Genomic DNA, 18,090 nt, shown 5'->3' with positions numbered 1-18,090 from the left:
GACTTCGTTCCATGGTGTGCAGGTAGAGAAAGTCTCTGGAAGGCAGACCGCCCATGCCTGAAAGCCTAGGAGGTAAAACCGAAGGCAGGTGATCCCATGTTTGCCCTCAGGTAGTCTGTCCTGAAGACAGAAGTTCTTGTGAGGTCTGGCAGAAAGCCTCTTCCAAGACCAACAATGAGTCCTTTTCTCTTGGAGTCCGGATTTCTGCACAGTGTCTTTTTGAGGCAGAAGTTCTCAGATCCTCTGCTCGGATCCTTTTGCAAGGACCCTGAGAAAGCGGGACAGAAGAAGAATGCAGAGTAGTTAAGAGCTTGCATTGGATTCATCAGACCTGGATTCGAGTCCAGGACTGCTAGCTTTGTGACTCTGGAGAATGCACTTAACCTTCTGTGATTTAGTTCCTTTGTCTGTTGAGTGTATATTAGAAGAATCCAGATACATCGTTAGGTAAGGGCTGCTGCTTCCTGACTGAGCAACTGGCATGGCTGTTATTCTTCCCTTTATTCATTGGCTCAGTAAATTTATTGAGCATCAGCTGTATACTGGGTACTGTTCTAGGCACTAAGGATACAGCCATAAACAAAAATAGGCCAAAAAACCCCTCTTTGCCCTCTCGGGCTTACATCTAGTAAGGAGACAGTAAACTAAATAAATACCTTGTGTATGGTAATGCAAAGTTTTAAATGCTATGAAGAAAAAGAAGGAAAGGGTGGTCAAGGCTGTGAGGGATTGGGGAGGATGCTGTCACTTCATATGAAGGAACTGATGACTAGGTCGGTCCCTGGCTGGGATGAGGAGTGCCTCCTGAACACTTAGCAAGAACCTTCGTATGCCTCACCTGTCACGCTTTCATAGCTGATTCAGGGGCTGTCAGCACAGCTGTCATGGAACTCATCCTATAGGTGAGCAAAGTGGCATTCAGAGAGTCTGCCCAACCCCACGTCTCACGATCTGTGAAAGCAGAGACAGCCTTAGTACCCAGATCCTCTTTGTGTCTGTTCTGTAATTCCACCTGCTGACCCCACATAACCAAGTCATCTGGAGATGAAACGACAGAGAGGAGAGTGTCATTGGTCACCCTCTGTGTATTGGGCCCAGGGCTGAAATAAATCTGCGCTCCATCGCTAGGGTGAGAGAACCACACCCCCTTGAGCCAGCATTATGAAAAGACACACCCAGGCGTTTGCCTTGATTTCCAGCCATTCCCTTTTCAAGTGATGGCAAATGCACATGGCAGAAAACAAAATGCAGATCCCTGCCCAAGCAACTGATTCCTTTCCCCTGCTAGATACCCAGACTCCGGGCCTCGGCCACCTCCTCCTAGTCCAGACCCCCTCTCAACCCTGGAACTGAGACCTGGGGGATTGTTTGTCTCTATTTACTCATAATTAACCAAAGCATGTATTTGCAGCTTATCAGTTTTCAAATGCAGTAAATATAGCAACCAATCTCCCACCCCATGAATATTTCATTTTGGAGATTACTGCATAAATATTGTATTTGGATATTATGGTCTGGGACATCACATTAAAATTGCAAGACGGTGCTATTCTCCCACATAATGGAACGTGACATTAAAAGGCTGGTCTATGGAAAGAAAACTTTTGCATGTCCTCACACCTGTATTTCTTTCCTTTCTCTCTCTGGGTTAGTCTTGGTTACCATGTAAGTTCTGATGTAAGTTATTTAAATTTAAAATCTTAAGCTTGGTTACTTCTCTGCGATTGGACATTATTATATAATTAGCATCAGCCAGAGCTGAGGTAGGATTTTCTTTTCCTAAACTTAATGGGCTGTTTTTAGAGCTGAGTTTTGTGTCAGTGGAATGGTACAGGATGTTGAAAAACCTTCAACAGGTCGCTCCCGGAGAGAACATGGCTTTGCTAACAGCTTGGATTTTACCCTTGGAAACATGTGTTAGGGAAAGAACAAGACCAGAGTCTTTGGATACCTGGGTCTTCTATTTGGCTTGTGTCCTCAGGAGAGTCATCAGCCTTCTCTGGGATCCCGTGTATGTGGCTGGAATTCCTGCCCCACAGCCTCTTCCCGGGTAGAACGAAGTGACTTAGTGTCACAACTAGAAAATGCCCGACAGTGGCCTAACCCATGGTTGTTATGACTGGTGGCCTATGAGCTGGATTCCGGCTAGGGATATGTTTTATGTAGCCAGAAATACTGTTTTATTTTTTTTTTTTTTAAGGAATTTGCTTCTCAAAAAATGCTTTCTCTCCTTCTTTGCTGACTCCACCTAACCCGTTGTCTTATACCCAGCCTCCTTCAGACACTTCCATTATCAATCTGATCGCCGTAGGCATTTAAGGTGACAATCCAGACTCAGCCCAACTTTGTCATTTTACCAAGGGGAAAGCCAAGACGCAAGGACATCACTTCCCAAAGTCCCTCAGCTGGTTACTCGTACGGCCGCACCACAGCGTAGATGAAAAGCACTTTTCAGCAGAACTCAGTCTGTTCACCATCATCAACGTTTTTATGACACTGTCCTCATTTCTATTAAGAATTCAGTGTATTACATCATGATGCTCAATGAGTGACCAGCATCTAGGGGCGGGCCCCCCACTTATGCAGAGGGAAGTACTGGGGATATGGCTTTATTAGGTTTCACGTGGTTCCCTCCAGTGGATGTTAGTGGATTTGGGGAGGCCCAGCAGGAGGGATTCTCTGCAGAATTCAGCATGGCCAGCACAATGGAACCATCTCCAGGTTTTGTGCCCTGCAACGTGGCCATCACAGTAGACCTTTCCTGAGGGGTGCCTGGTTGGTTGGTTGGTTGGTTTGTTGGTTGGTTAAGTGTCCAACTCTTGATTTCAGCTCAGGTCATGATCTCAGGTTCATGATATCAGGCCCCATGTCGGGCTGTATGCTCAGCATGGAGTCTACTTGATTCTCTCTCTCAAATAAATAAGATCTTAAAAAAAAAATAGATCTTTCCTGAATCACTGTTTTGCACTGTCCTAAGAACTGTGAGGAAAGCAGAAAGGAGGAATCCAAGGTCAGTTCTAATGAGAGCAGAGTCTACCTGGGGGGAAACCAGTAACTCTAATCTGTAGACAGTGATGATGTCTGCAGTGGAGGTGCAGAGACCTATAGACACATGATGAGGGATGCAGGCTGGCTTAGCGCAAGAGGGGTATTTATGTGCCATAGCCGTGGCTACTTGCTCTCTCTAGGGCCTGAGAACATTCACATCCATCCTGGTGGTGATAAAAGTTTAAACTGTTCAGGAATGTATTAGGACTTTTTCAACTGCAAGTGACAGAATCTCATCTCGAAATGCCCTAAGTACATTACTGATGAGTCTGGTGGTGAGTCACAGACAGGGATCCAGGGGCTCAAGCAAAGTCACCGAGACTTAATCCCTCTCTCTCTAGCTCTCCTTCTTCTCCTCCCCCCTCCCTTCCTCTCTGTCTTTCTCTCTTTCGCTCACTCTCTCCATCTCCCCCTCTCTCCCTCCCTCCCTCTCCCCCTCCCTTCTGTGTTACTTCCATTATCAAACAGCTTCTATACTCATGGTGACAGGATGGCTGCCAGCAGCTCTAGGCTGACATCTTCCCAGAAAAAATGCCATCCTCCTTCTTGGTAGGTCCAGCAAAACTACAGGGCCCAATCTCAGACTTACCTTGAGTTACTCAACCATCCCTGAACCAGTTATCCAGCCGGGCAGAGGAAATCCTCTCATTGACCAGCCTGGTCATGTCGCCACCCCTGGTGCTAGGTGTAGGGCACAAATCCAGGTCAACTGAGAGTTGAAGATAGGTGACTGTCCAAGGAACAGTCAAGTTGTGGTTCTCAGAAAATTGAGGAGTGGATGCTGGGTAGACAGAAACACGGGATGAGGCCTTGAAAACATTATGCTGGGTAGAGGAAGCCAGATACAAACAGGCCTCATATTGTCTGATTGAATCTATATGAAATGTCCAGATTAGGTAAATCCATAGATGCAGAAAGCAGATTGGTGGTGGCCAGGAGCCAGGGGCAGAGGGATAGAGGGAGTGCTTATGGGTAGAGAGTATAGGGTCTCCTTTGGGGGGGTGCTTAAATAGTTTGAAACTACATAGGTGGCAAGTGCCCAGCATTATGAACGTACAAACGCCATTGAATCGTACACTTTAAAATGGTTGCTCTTATGTTGTATGAGCTGGAGAAGCAGCGAGATCCCTGGGTCAGGAGATCTCCAGACTGCAGGATCCCAGAAAGATGATTGGCTCCCGAGAAGCAGGAGCGTCCTTCCTTCCAATGCTTCTTGCCCCACACCAGGCTGGCACGGTGCCTGGCACACAGTAGGTGTGAAATTCGTACTAACTGCAAAGGACCTGAGGGTTCGGGCCAGAAGGCTTGGTTCTAGGTCTGCCCACCCTCCCAACACATCCGTTTTTACCAGCCCTTTGATCTTTGGTCTCTGTGTCTACAAAATAGTAACTTCCAATTCTGCTCTGCCTGCCTTGTGAATCCCAAATACGCACACGCGCACACACACCCACACACACACTAGCGCAGGAGTTATTAATCTGGGGTTCATGGGTAGAATTCAAGGGTTCCATAACTTTGGGAAGAAAATCATCTTTGCTTTCACTAAACTCTAATTAAAACCCAGCTAAACAGAAGTAGCACAGCACAACAGTATTAGCAGTAACTCTCAGGAATTACAAATTTTCATATCACATTGTGGCTGCGCGAATACCTCTAAGTACCAGTTATGCTCACCTCTTCTGCAAAATTACAGTAGTTATTAGACCTGCCGCAAGATCATGTTATCTCATGTGTTAAAAAAAAACACACACATGATGATCATAAATTCGGTGTTTTTTAAAAATCTTTTGTGATCCTGTATTTAATGTGTGAATCCGAAAGCACACAAAATACTCTATCAGAACTTTGGTGTTTTTAAAAGATACTTAGTAATCCTCCATATTTTGAGGTGTGCTTTTAAGAGCATGATCCCGAGATGAGCAGCCAGAGGCTGTAGTCTCCCGACTGCCAAGGCATTCGTGGCATGGAAAGGTGATTTCTAGAAGTTCTACAAAGGAGGAACTAGATGATCATTGCATTGTTCTTGTGCCGGGCACATTCCCTGAACACTCCAAGCCTCAGGGTCCTCAGCGGTAAGATGGGCATAATGGCAATGCCCGCCTCGTAGGGATATAGTGACCTGCCTCACTTCTGAAGATCAAATGACAGACTTGACACAGAGCCCCTCCCCAGCTCCATCCCTGGCATACAGTAAGTGCCCAGTGCATGCTTTTATTGCCCATGATTGTGGTGTTTCATTTGGATTCCATGCACCTTGGGGCTGAAGGGCGACTTTGTCTTTCCCAGGTTCATCCGAAAGCAGGGTCTGGACCGGCTCTTCCTGGAGTGTGACGCCCACATGTGGCGCCTGGGGGACCGGCGAATCCCCGAGGGCATTGCTGTGGACGGAGGCTCGGACTGGTTTCTGCTAAACCGGAAGTTTGTGGAGTATGTGACGTTCTCCACAGATGATCTGGTGACCAAGATGAAGCAGTTTTACTCCTACACCCTGCTTCCTGCCGAGGTGAGTGTGGGGGGCAAAAGTCCCTGAGCATGGCAGGAGCTGGCTCTAGCCTTCGGAGCAACGCGGAAGCTGAATTTTTGCGGAAGGTTTGGCAAAGCGATCCTGGGTCCAATACATAGTCCTCCAAACATCCAGATGAAGATGGAGGAGTACATCAGCCACCAGGGTCCTTGCTGTCATAGCAGGCCCCCAGGCCCCCTCCGGTCTGCGTGGAGAGTGTATGGCATAGACAGACACACGACACTGCCACCAGCAGTCCACACAGTATGTTTGTGCGAAGTAGAAAAGGCAGTCCTTCTTCAAGACGCTTGGCTCCCATTGGTTTTAAAAATCATCATGATATACTGATTTTGTTAGAATAAGACACTTCACCACCAGTTTCCAGAAAACTTTTATAAAAAGAATAGAAACCTCTCCTACCTGCCATGTTGATGGTGCCCCACTAGAGTTGTACAGTGTGTAGCCTGTGCAACTGTATATGCTGGCTTTTTCAGGACACACCCACATCTACTTTTGACAGATCCTCCACAGTCACCAATCCTGTAATAACCACTTTTTCAACATGAAGAAAACCTTTTTTAATTTTGAATATTTGTCTATCATTCCCTGACAGACAGTAGTGTTGGCCTCATCATTCACAAATGGAAATTCCAGTGATCCCAAAGACAGAGAGCCAGGGTTTCTGCTGGACCTGCGCTAGCCTCCGTACTGACAGCCATTGGTACTCAACATTTCCTGATGACTTTTAGAAGCATTTTCAGAGCTCCAGGGAGCCTGTCACCACTTCCAGACTTCAATGCAGGAAAGGTGTCTTAGTTCAGCCCGCTATAACAAAGTAAAACAGAGTAGGTGGCTTATAAACAACAAAAATTTACATCTCATAGTTCTAACAGCTGCAAGTGTGAGGTCAGGGTGCCAGAACGGTCGGGTTCTAGTGAGGGCCCTGTTCGGGGCTGCAGACTACGCACCAACCATTCATATACCAGAAGGGACGAGGGAGCTCTCTGGGTCCCCTTTGTCAGGGCACAAATCACATTCATGAGGTTTCCACCCTCCTGGTCTAATCACCTCTCAGAGGCCCTCATGTCCTAACACCGTCACATTGAGGGGCTAAGATTTCAACCTATGTAGTTTGGATGAGACAGAAACGTCCCCTCCGTTGCAGAAGCCTACTTGGCGTAAGGTTGCAGACCGTTCTGCAGCTGTCCTCTGCTCCATCCGGAGGTCGGTGGGGACCCAGTTCTGAAATATTGCCACTGACAGGTCAGCAGCCTTCTTCTCAGACCTGCACTGACCTCCAGTTCACTTTCATCCCAGTTTCTGACTTCAGAAAACTCCAGAGCTGGCTCCACCTCTCTTGAGCCTGTGACATGTCCTGTGAGTGGTCTACGACCATTTCTTCCTGATGGTGCCCCAGGCTCAGGCTGTGTTTCTAGGCCAGACAAGACAACATACCCCATTTGATGGTTCCCACATCCCTCACCAGCATCTGGGGCAGTGCCAAGCTGGTAGGGCTGACCGCCCATGTCACTCCAGGGGGATGATGGGCTTGTCATCACGGGGCCCGGTTTTACTATTCTGCACACACATTTGGTAATCATCTTTTAATCCTATTTCAGCAAAAATCACCTTTTCTCTCAATGCCGATAACCTCTTCATCCATTATCTTGCAGGGAATTTCTGTATCATTATGAAAGGACACAGGGCAATTGGTAATTAGAAACTTTTCCCCACCACTTGATGGAGAATATGTGCCTCTGTGGTCTTGTAGACCATTCAAGCTTAAAATCCAGGTTCTCGGGCATATGTCATTTAGCAGCACAGGAAGAGAAGCTGGGGGTGGTGGGTGGAGCCTCGTTTTGCCCATCCACCCATTGAGAAGAGACTGTTTGGGGCTCTGTTTTAATCAAGATGCCCATCCTGATGCTGGCTCTGTCTGTCTCAACCCCACCCCAGCATACATAGGCACTTTACAGTCCAGCATCCCTGCCTTGCCCTCCATTCTCGCAGACCACCACCAGGAAACCACTTGAGAATAAATCCAAAGGCTGAGCCATAAATTTGTTAACAGGCAAACACGTATCCCCCAAAAGCTTCCCCTAGGGAGCAGAGAGCAGGGGAAAAGGTATCTGCCTCGTATCTGGGGTTGTTATAAAACAGTTTCCAAAAAGAAGTCTGCCCCTTTCTCTCTCTCTCTCTCTCTCTCTCTCTCTCTCTCAAACCATGTCTCTCCTCCCTGGTCTCTTTCTCCACTCTCAGCATTGCTTCTCAGGTTCTTAGGAGAGGTAGGCCAAGAGTTAGGATTAGCAGAGACCAATGGAGCCTGGTTCAGCACCATGGACAGCAAGGAGCCCTAGCCCGCCCCTCCCTGTGCTAGAGTCCAGCTCCAGTGGCTAAAGCAGGAGTGGTGCCTGGGACACCTTTCAGCCCTGGGACTGATACACCCATGGATCTGGTTTCCCTTACCCAGGGGTGAAATTCCAGAGCATCAGTCTTTGTTCTCAAGGTATCTCAGACTGGAATCCCTTTGGTTTCAGACCTGGCCATTTGCAAAGCATGAGCCCTTTTGGCCCAGGGTTTTCTAGAAAACTGTCACATGTTTCCTCTGGTTCCCATGTGTGGACATGACTGGAGGGACTTTTCCTCTCTGCCAGGCAGACAGAAGATGTCCTGAATGATAGGCAACATATTGAAATTGATCATAGACTGCCGCGGCAAAGATAGCCCAGAGCGTTGGCTTTCCAAGCATAATTCAGCCCCAAAGGACAAAACATCCCTTGTGCCCTGAGTGGGACCAGACTGGCGGCTGACCCCCTTTGCAGAGAGAGAGAGAGAGAGTGAGGTCCCTGCACAGTCACGTCATGCTGGGGAGGGAGGCTGGAGGAAATCTCAGACCAGTCCCTTCCCTCTCTGCCCTGCAGTCCTTCTTTCACACGGTCCTGGAGAACAGCCCCCACTGCGACACCATGGTAGACAACAACCTGCGTATCACCAACTGGAACCGGAAGCTGGGCTGCAAGTGCCAATACAAGCACATCGTGGACTGGTGCGGTTGCTCGCCCAACGACTTCAAGCCACAGGACTTCCATCGCTTCCAGGTGAGCCTGCTGGCCCCGCCCCTGCCAGCCCCGCCCCCTCGACTCCAGCCAAACAGCATGACCAGGGGGCCACTTCCTCCGACCAGAGCAGTTCTAACCATTCTGCCCGTATTGACCATGAACCTCGCCCCCCCCAACCTTAGATGGGTACAGAGAGATAGTGTTACTGTACTCCATTTTAGAGATGGAGAAACTGAGGCACAGAAAGGTCAAAAAACTTGTTTGAGGTCACACAGGCCAATGTATGTTTCCACGTCCATTTCTCTGTTCTGCCTTTCGGTCAGTCCCCCGAAATGTGGGTTAAGAATGTTTCTGGATACAAAGTTGAGTGTACCCAGGGCAGAGTTTCTCCACCTCAGCACTTAACATGGCGGCTGGGTCATCATCTGCTGGGGGGGGCACCGTCCGGCACCTTGTCGAGTGGTCAGCAGCATCCCCAGTTTCCGCCCACTCGATCTAGGAGCACGCTCCAGTTGTGACAACCAGAAATGTCTTCAAACATCACCAGATGTTCTCTAGGGGCAAACTCACCCCCCAGTGAAGAACTGCTGGTCTGTGGTGAGCAGCCAGGTTTGGCAAACACCGTGCTCTGTGGACCTAAAGGAGGAAGAGAAGGTAGAAGCATTCACAGTGTCTCTGCGCGGCTTGGCCATTTATGGTTCTGGGGAGAGCAGAGGGTGGCGGGGCGGGGGGGGAATCAGTGCTCCACCTGCTTCTGTGAGCCCTGAAGGATGCCTTGGTCCCCAGACCTGTTCGGGATGGCAGCCTCTTTCCATCCCATGTGAGTGCCCCTCTTCCCTCTAGGCCAGCACCCTGAGGCTCTTCCTCCTCTTCCCTTCCACCATGCCCTGGCCCATGCTGCCAAGAGCACAGACAGAGTGCCCCAGAATGGCTAAACCATTGCTCTGAGGTCATGAGAGCCACCGCGTGGAGAGGGTATGCTTCTTCCCCAAGCGCTAGCCCAGAGGGTGGGCGGGAGCCACAGTGCAGGTTGATAACCCAGGCAAAGTGCCCCGCGGACTCACTCTGGCACATCACAAAACCATCCAGGGAGGGCACAGGCCGCCCAAATGGAGCTTCCGGTCTCTGAGCCTGGCTCCTTGGCATGTGGTCCATGGACCATCCGCATCAGCCTGGCCAGGGAGCTTGTTACAAGTACAGAATCTCTGCCGCTCCACACGGCTCGGTTAGAATCTGCGTATAAATAAGATTCTCCAGGGAGCCTCCTTATGTTTGAGAAGCACAGGGGTAGGGTTCTGTGCCAGGCCCTCTGTGGGCATTGACCTCCCTGGGGTAGGCCTCATCCCCGTTGTGCAGGTGGGGAAACTGAGGCACAGAGGGGCTAACTTTCTTGTCTGTGGACACACAGTGGAGTGGTAGGGCTGGGGGTCCCTCCCAGGTGCTTCCAGCTGCAGACCTGGGCCTTTTCCGCCAGACCCTGCGGCCACCCTGGTTTAGTGCCTACACAGGTGCAGAGCACACAGCAGTCGTCCTCTCATTATTCGGGTTCCCTGCAGGTGCCCACCCGACGTCTCGCACCCCTGTCAGCGGTTGCTGCAATAAGTATTTCTTTAGGCCTGTTTTTGGTGGCAGATTGAGAGCTACCCAGGGACCTCCTCAAACCCATGTTAATTTAGGTATGAACTTGGGTGACATTTAACACCTTTGTCCACACAGAAAGGATCCGCTGAGCAGAAAGAGGGTTGCAGGGGGAGTATGTGACCTATTCAGAAGGAAAAGAAAAAAAAAAAGATTCCCACTTTTGCTGAGGACCAATTGTTGCCCTCCAGGCAAAGGACCCTCCTCATTTAGAGCAAGCAGCCGGGTGGTTCCTGGGAGCCCTGCTCCTGGGTGGGGCAGCCTTTGCGTTCCAGCGCCGAGCCTCCCGGGGACATCGTGGTCTCTGGTAAAGACTGGCCAACACAGAGACCTCGCACGTGCTCGCAGCTATTTCTTTCACGGTAAACAAAGATCCCAAATATCCCCCAACATCTCTACTCAAGAAACTGCTGCCTGTAAGGAACTTGGCGTTCTTGTTCAAAGAAGAGTGGTAAATATAGAAACGCGCCCTTTTAGAAGATCCAGCTGTGAATAAAGATTCACAGGCAAGAGAGGAGGCTGCCCAGGCCCTGCGTCCACTTCTCTTGCCCCCAGAACATGAAGATCTAGAAGCTTCTTGTCGCAGGCTTCAAGGGGTAGTGACAGTAGTCACATCATAACAGCAGACGACCTTGTCTGCCAGACTCTATCCTCAGTACCTATGTGATTATACCCATTTCAAGGATGAGGAAGCTGAGGCCATGCGTGATTTCCCCAAAGACCTGTATGGCTAGAAAGTAGCAGAATAAGGATTTGAACCCAAGTGGTCTCTTTTCAGCGCTAATGTAAGGAAACCGAACTGACCCTGCACCACAGAGGAGGCCAGAATATTATTAAATATTATCCGTAAACCACCCCAGGGTTCATGAAGCAGGGAAGCGAGGGGATGTTCAGAAGAACAGCGAGAATGTTTACTCAGCAGCTCAATCCTAGGACGAGGCAGCCGAGATTGGGCTTGAGTCGTCAGACCTGGGTTCAGATCCTGCGGACGTGAGAGTCTGTATATATGACTTCCTCTTTCTGAGCTCAGCTTCCTTATACGTAAAATGGGAGTCACGATGCCTGCTTTGCAGCGTGGGTGGAAGACTTCGAGGTGGGGACATGAACGCAGTGCTCTGCAATGTGTGCTCAGTGGTTTTTATTGTCCCTGTGTTGTTACTAATTCACTGCAGTGAAAACCGTGCCAGACCCAATTTAAGGTCAGTAGACACTAGACCCTAAGCTCCTCAAGGGAGGGGCTGTGCTTTCATTGTTTCCATAGCCCTCCGTCGATCGGGGGTCAGCAAACTACAGCGCCTGGGCCAAATCCAGCCCACTGCCTGCCTTTGTAAATAAAGGTTTTTGGAAAGCAGCCACACCCATTCATTGACCAGGGCTGCATTTACTACGGGCTGCTTTCACAGGACCACAGCAGAGCTGAGTAGCTGCAAACTGGAAATAATTATTCTTGGCCCTTTGTGGGTCCCCACCCAGGCATGAGTATAAGAGCTGGTAGATAACAGGGCGCCCAGTATTTTATTAGTTTATCCTCAACCCCAGATCTTAATCCTGGCTTTGCCATTACCTTGCTGTGTGACCTCAGATAAGTCCCTTTCCCTCTCTGGGCCTCTGTTTTCTTGAAAACTTGGGTTTACGTAAGTGGTCTTCATGATCACCTGGGAAACTTTTTTGGATACACATTCCTTTTTTTTTTTTTTTTTATAATGATTTTTTATTATATTATGTTAGTCACCATACAGTACATCCCCGGTTTTCGATGTAAGGCTCAATGATTCATTAGTTGTGGATACACATTCCTAAACTCATCTCCAGAAGTGTTGACTCCGTAGGCCTGGGGAAGGACTCTAGAACCTGAATTTCTTTTCTTTCCTTTTCTTCTTTTCTTTTCTTTTCCAGATAGGGAGGGGAGGTGGGACAGAGGGAGGAGAGAGAGAATCTTAAGCAGGCTCCACAGGCAGCGCAGAGCCCAACGCAAGGCTCAGTCGTACAACCCTGAGATCATGACCTGAGCCAAAATCAAGAGTCAGACGTTTAACTGACTAAGCCACCCAGGCACCCCCAGAATCTGGATTTTTTAAAGCTATTCAGTGGGTGGTGGTGTGCAGCCCCAGTTCACATGTCACGTTTCTTCAAACCTCAGCAAAAGGATCCCCCAGAAACCTGTTAAGAATCTAGATTCCTAAGCCCCCCTCACAGAGCCTCTGACCAGTACATCTGGGATGTTCTTGTGAGTCACTAAATCGGCAGCAATGCCCAGGAGGCAACAGGGAGTGGTGGGGACTGAGGTGAGTGGAACCGTCCTTGACCATCTGCAGGGGCAGCTGCCCTTCAGCTTCAGCCGGTCATTCCCGGCTGGGAACACGGGCCTGGGGCGGCCAGGTCTATTTCTGCCTCAAGGGAAGCCAGAAGTTGTTTCTGTGAACTCTGGTGCCTTTTAACGCTTGCCAGCTAATTCAATTTTAAAACACTCCGCTGGACAACTGAAATGTATCTGTAGGCTGTATTTGCCCTGGACCTCCAGCTAAATGATTTCTGAGATCCAGCTCCGCTATAAACATCTGGGATGTAATTTATTTAACGGACATTTAAATGATGCTGACTCTGTGCGCACCACGGCCTCAAACGCTCTAGACGTTAACTCACTCAGTCCTGATGCGCTTCTCTTCAGCTCCACGTTGCAGATAAGGAAACTGAGGACAGAGAGATGAGCAAGTGTCGTTTGGATCCAGGCAGGCTGCAGAGCCCTGCTCCTAAGCAACCCTCCCCGCCCCCGCCGCCTCCCCCCTCCCTGCTTGCTGACATTGCTCTTTTTATCCACCCCCCCCACCCCCACCCCCGGAGCACAGCAGACAGCCAGGCCCACCTTCTTTGCCCGAAAATTCGAAGCTGTGGTCAATCAGGAGATCATCGGGCAGCTGGACTACTACCTGTACGGAAACTACCCTGCGGGCACCCCGGGCCTCCGCTCCTACTGGGAGAATGTGTACGATGAGCCGGACGGCACCCACAGCCTGAGCGACGTGGCGCTCACCCTGTATCACTCCTTCGCCCGCCTGGGCCTCCGACGCGCTGAGTCGTCGCTGCACGTAGAGGGGGAGAACAGCTGCCGGTGAGCCCGAGGGGTGGACGGGCAGGGCGAGGGCGAGGAGGGAGGGCACCGGGGCGCGGGAGGAGGGCGCCACATGGGGACCTCTGCCCTTCAGGGCCCACGTGCTTCTCCTGTCTCCCCGGACCTAAAAAGCACATCCGCTGGAAGCCATGGTCCCAGGACTATTTTGCAAAACAGCAAGTCTCCTGTTCCCATAATCACGTCCTGGTGGTGCACCGTTCTTCATGCGAAGTCTGTGTGTCTTAGAAGGAAGCTTTCTGCCCCCACGTTAAACAGTCGTGTTTGCCTTAGACGGAAGGGAACCATGAAAATACAGAACTTTTGTGTGTTTAATTTTTCTTACAGAAAATGTTGAGTGTAGACGAAATAGTCGAGTGCGACCCTGTACCCCCATCACCCAGTTCTGGCGATTTGTAGCTCCAGGCCAAGGCGATTTCCTCTTCGCTTTGGCCCACTTACCTCTCCTCCCAGATCAGTTTGAATGAAGCATACCCCAGGGGGCCTCTCATCTGAGCCATAAGTATTTTAATACGTATCTCTGAAAAATAAAGGCTCCTTTCAAAAACACAACCATACTATGTTGGCACACCTAAAAAGACAACCAAAAACATCTTTAAAATGAGACCGGTTATTTAAGGCGTTCACATATCCCTTAGAATCATCTTACCCCCCACTAGCAGGTACCAGTAGACACTTCAAGAAAGAGTGTTCTAGAATCTATGGAAAGAAGAGGGGAAAGTAGGAGAGCAGTTCACCATCGTCCCCTCCCCCTCCTTCCTTAAGCCAGCCAGCCCTCGTCATTCTGAGTGCCTTTCCGTCCCTACCAGCATATGCATTGCAGATATTTACATAATTGCAACAGGAATTTGTTTTTTCATCTGGCATTATAATATCAGCCCCCTTTTCCCCGTGCTACTGTGCAGCTTCCCTAATGATAATGATCCCTCCTTCATGCCCACAAGGATTCCACTGAGCGCAAATTCCAGAGTTTGCCTCATCCAGCCCTTTCCTGTTGTACTGTCAGCAGTGGACCATTGTAAATAACGTTTTGATGACTATCTTTGTGCGAAAGCCTCTTTTTTTTTTTTTCCCTTCCCTTTTCTGATTATTTCCCTAGGATGGATTCCCAGAAGTGCCTCTAATCACTCTCCTTCTCTTTCTTGTTTTCCCTTCTCTTCATCCCATCTCCCTCTTTTAACTACAAAGAGAAAACTTTTTTTTTTTTTTTTTTGGAACTGCGATCTGTCTACACTGAGACCTCCCCTGGTGTCTCTTCTTGCCCCGCTCTTCCCTCTTCTGGGGAGTGGAAGGAGGAGGAAAGAGGAACCATTTCGTTCCCTAAAAGCCAACAAACATGGCAAAGTGGCCAGTGTCCAGCATGTAGCCCGCTGAGCTGTGGGGCTGTGACAAGCTGGCTTCCATTCATTCTCTCCTCCTGGCCTCAGACCTCTCTCCTCTCCCGGCAAGTTCTAGTCTGGTTTAAAGGGAGACGAGTGTGGGTTAGGAACCCAGGACTGTACTTTACTACCTGTTCACCTTGGACAAGCCGTTAATCTCTCTTTGCCTCAGTTCCCTCATCTGTAAGATGGGTGCAGTAATAATAAGCCTCATGGCATACGGTGGTGAGAGTTTTAACGGAGACCATCTTCAAACACTGCCTTATGAGTTAGGTATTACTGTTATCATTATCCCTGTTTTAACAGTATTTTACCTGCTAAGTGCTCAGTAAGTGCACGTCACCGTGGATGTCTCAGTTGCTGTTAGCATGAAGCTGCCACAAGCAGTCCGCAGTGAGCCGGCTGTGGGAGCTGCACGTTCCCACGCAGCCCACACTTCCCCAGTCTTCGAAGGTCAGCTCCAGGGCCACATCCTCTGCGAAGCTCCTCGGGCTCCCCCTCCCAAGCTGAAAGTAGCTCAGACTTGCCTCCAGCACTCCTAGGGCGGGTAGCTGCGGTACCAGGGGTCACGGTCATCTTTCCCCTCATGCTAGTCTGGGGCAGAACCCTTGCCCGCAGAGCCACTGCGTGCGTGGCTGTAGGTAACGCAGTGCCTGACACTTGGGAGGTGAGTGTTGTTCAAGAATAGCTGTAGTCCCAGACTTCACGGAATTTATAAGGTAAATGACCGTATATATGAAATTCCAAGACACCCCCAATTTATTTAGGGTTGTAGACATGTTCTCCTGGTATTTGTTTTGGGATTAACCGAGCCATCAAGTTGCCTGGGGCCTGGGATCCTTTGGCTTCTGCCTCATTTTTTATTATAATAGAACCATTGTGCCTTGCTGTGGGCAAAGCGGGTGTACTTATGGATACGCGCCTGCGAATAAATCAGGACAAAGGACCCTTATCCCGAAAGGCAAAAGAGAGTGAATTCTTGCCTGTGGGGGTGTCTGGGGAAATAGCAAGTGAAAACTTTATTTCAGGAGTCTCATTTCCTCTGGGCATTTCATGCAAATTGTCTTTCCAGTCTGTAGTATAACCTTTCATAAAAATAATGTTTATTGATTTTTTTCTCATTATAACACATGTTCAGTGCAGAAATTTTTGAAATGGCAGACTGAGAGAACCAAAAAAAAAGAAATCAAGTTTGCTTTTGAGCCACTGTCCAGAGATAAGGCTGTCAGTATTTTAATACAGGCCCTCAAATCAAATGCTGTCAGGGAACAGGTAGGTGATGGGTGGCACCACTCACCCCTGCACGGTGGACTGACCGTGCCAGTCTGGAGCCCCCAGGGGCCCTGGTTCTGAGCTCCAGCACATTCTTGCCCTAAGGGAATTTATAGACTTGAAGTTGCCAAGGCGTCTCCTGATTTTTCAGGAGAAATTGGAAATCCAGATTTTTGTGTGAATCTGGTTTTTTCAATGCCTACGTTATTTAAGTAAGAAAGACACCTGTGAGCCAAGTGGATGCGTCTTTGGCGGCCTTTAGGTTATGTTGTTTCGCGGCTGATTAAAACTACCTCTTGTCTTTGTTTCAATGGTTTAAGTACCATATTCAGTCAAGAGGAGGTATCGGCGGACTTTGTATTCAGTCCTGGGTGACCTGTGCCCTATGTGCACTTTCGAAGCTAAAGTTAAGAGAAATCCTTCTAGAATTTTCACCCAATCAACATGTACTGATTGAGCATCTGGCATGTGTCAGGCTCTGTTAGGCACTGGGCGCTCAGCTGTGACCAGAAAGACCAGGCCTCTGAGTTCCAGGCTTTCCCATTCTAGTGTAAAGACAGTACCTGAGCACACACTAGGAAAAGCAAAGGATCAGTAAGAGTAAAGGCTCTGCCGACGATGAAGGTAAAGCCACGTGGTAGCAATGAGTTGGCAACTTAAGATGCAGTGGTCAAGGAAGATCTCTCTGGGGTGGTAACATTTATGCAGAATGGTAATACAGAGCCAGATACGCAACAGAAAAGGAGAAGAGCATCCCCAGCAAAGAGAATATCCTGTGCAAAGGCCCTGGGGTAGAAATGAGCTTTTAGCATGTTCAAGAATCCAAAATAAAATCCATGTGGCTAGAAGGTGGGAGTTTGGGGCAAAGGGAAACAAAATGAGGCTAGAGGAAGAGGCAGGGCTTTGAAGACCAGAGGGGGCGTTTAGATTTTATCATAAGCATTAAAAAAAAACTACTTGTATTTAAGCAGTGGACAGTGGATATGGCTACTAGGAACAGGTTACAGTAGACAAAGTAGGAGGGGGTAAGTAAGGCAGCTCCTGGAAAGGTCCTGGTGAGGCACGACGGTGGCTTGGACCAGGATGCTGGCAGTGTGTAAGGAGAGGAGAGGATGGATGCAGGTGGGGACAACAGGATTTCTTGACAGAAGGTGACGGAAAGCAAGCCATCAGAGACTAACTCCGGATTTCCAGAGTACTTGACCTTGGCTCGTTTCCTTGACTCCTTAGCAGCATCCAATACAACTAACCACTCCCTTCCAGAACCAATTTCTTGTTTTGACTCCGATGACCAGCTCTCAGGCTTTTTGTCGGCCTTCACTGACCCCACCCACCTTACAGAACAAACAGTGACGGCGTATCTATCACGACGATGCCGTGTAACAAGCCGCGAATCACTGTTCTCGTTGATAAGTGTCGACACAGCACTCAAGTTGGTGGGTGAGCTGGGCAGCGTCCTGGTCTCCACTGGCGTCTCTCCTGCACCTGCAGCCAGCTGCAGGTCAGGCCGGGGGGCCTCTGTTGTTCTTGGCCAACAGTCATCACCACATCTAGGATGGCTTCAGCTGGGACAGCTGGGGAGGCTCTGCCTCCAGCGGGCTAACTCAGGCATGCTGTCTCGGTGGTCACAAAAGAGCCAGAAGGGCAAGCAGAAATGTGCAAGGCTTCTGGAGGCCATGGCTCAGAACCCGCATGACCCCTTCCGCCACATTCTGCAGATCAAGAGGGAGAGCGAGACTGCCGCGGTGCATGGAGACGTGTAGAGTGAGCTGGAAAAGAGCGTGGAGACAGGAGAGGGGAAGAACCAGGGACATGAATGCAGGCCGCCGCAGGACCCTTCCAGGACTCTTACCTGCGCTGTCCACCGTCGCCACCAGCCACAAGTGGGCACTTAGGCTTAAGTTAACTAAGATTACAACTTCAGTTGCTCAGTCAGTCTCATTTCAAGTGCTCAGGAGTCACGAGGAACCACCAGGGGCTGGTCGCTCCTGGATGGGACAGCACAGAAGGCAAGCATTTCCAGCAGAAAGTTCTGCAGCACAGTCTGGTGGCCGGAGTGGGGGC

The 18,090-nt window shown here is 49.5% G+C and overlaps 1 protein-coding gene across 1 annotated transcript in view; it reads left to right on the top strand.

Moving 5' to 3' along the window:
- XYLT1 (xylosyltransferase 1) overlaps positions 1 to 18,090 on the top strand; it is a 294,365-nt gene that overhangs the window by 263,134 nt on the left and 13,141 nt on the right. Inside the window, 3 exon segments of the mRNA XM_045776046.2 lie at positions 5,335 to 5,551; positions 8,473 to 8,649; positions 13,095 to 13,357. Coding sequence (XP_045632002.1) covers positions 5,335 to 5,551; positions 8,473 to 8,649; positions 13,095 to 13,357 — 657 coding nt within the window.

This window comes from Ursus americanus, chromosome 2 (genome assembly GCF_024610735.1).
Source record: "Ursus americanus isolate L20-20 chromosome 2, mUrsAme1.1.p, whole genome shotgun sequence".
Classification (NCBI taxonomy): Eukaryota; Metazoa; Chordata; class Mammalia; order Carnivora; family Ursidae; genus Ursus; species Ursus americanus.
Note: the sequence above shows the minus strand (reverse complement) of the source record. Positions and strands in the feature narration are given on the sequence as shown.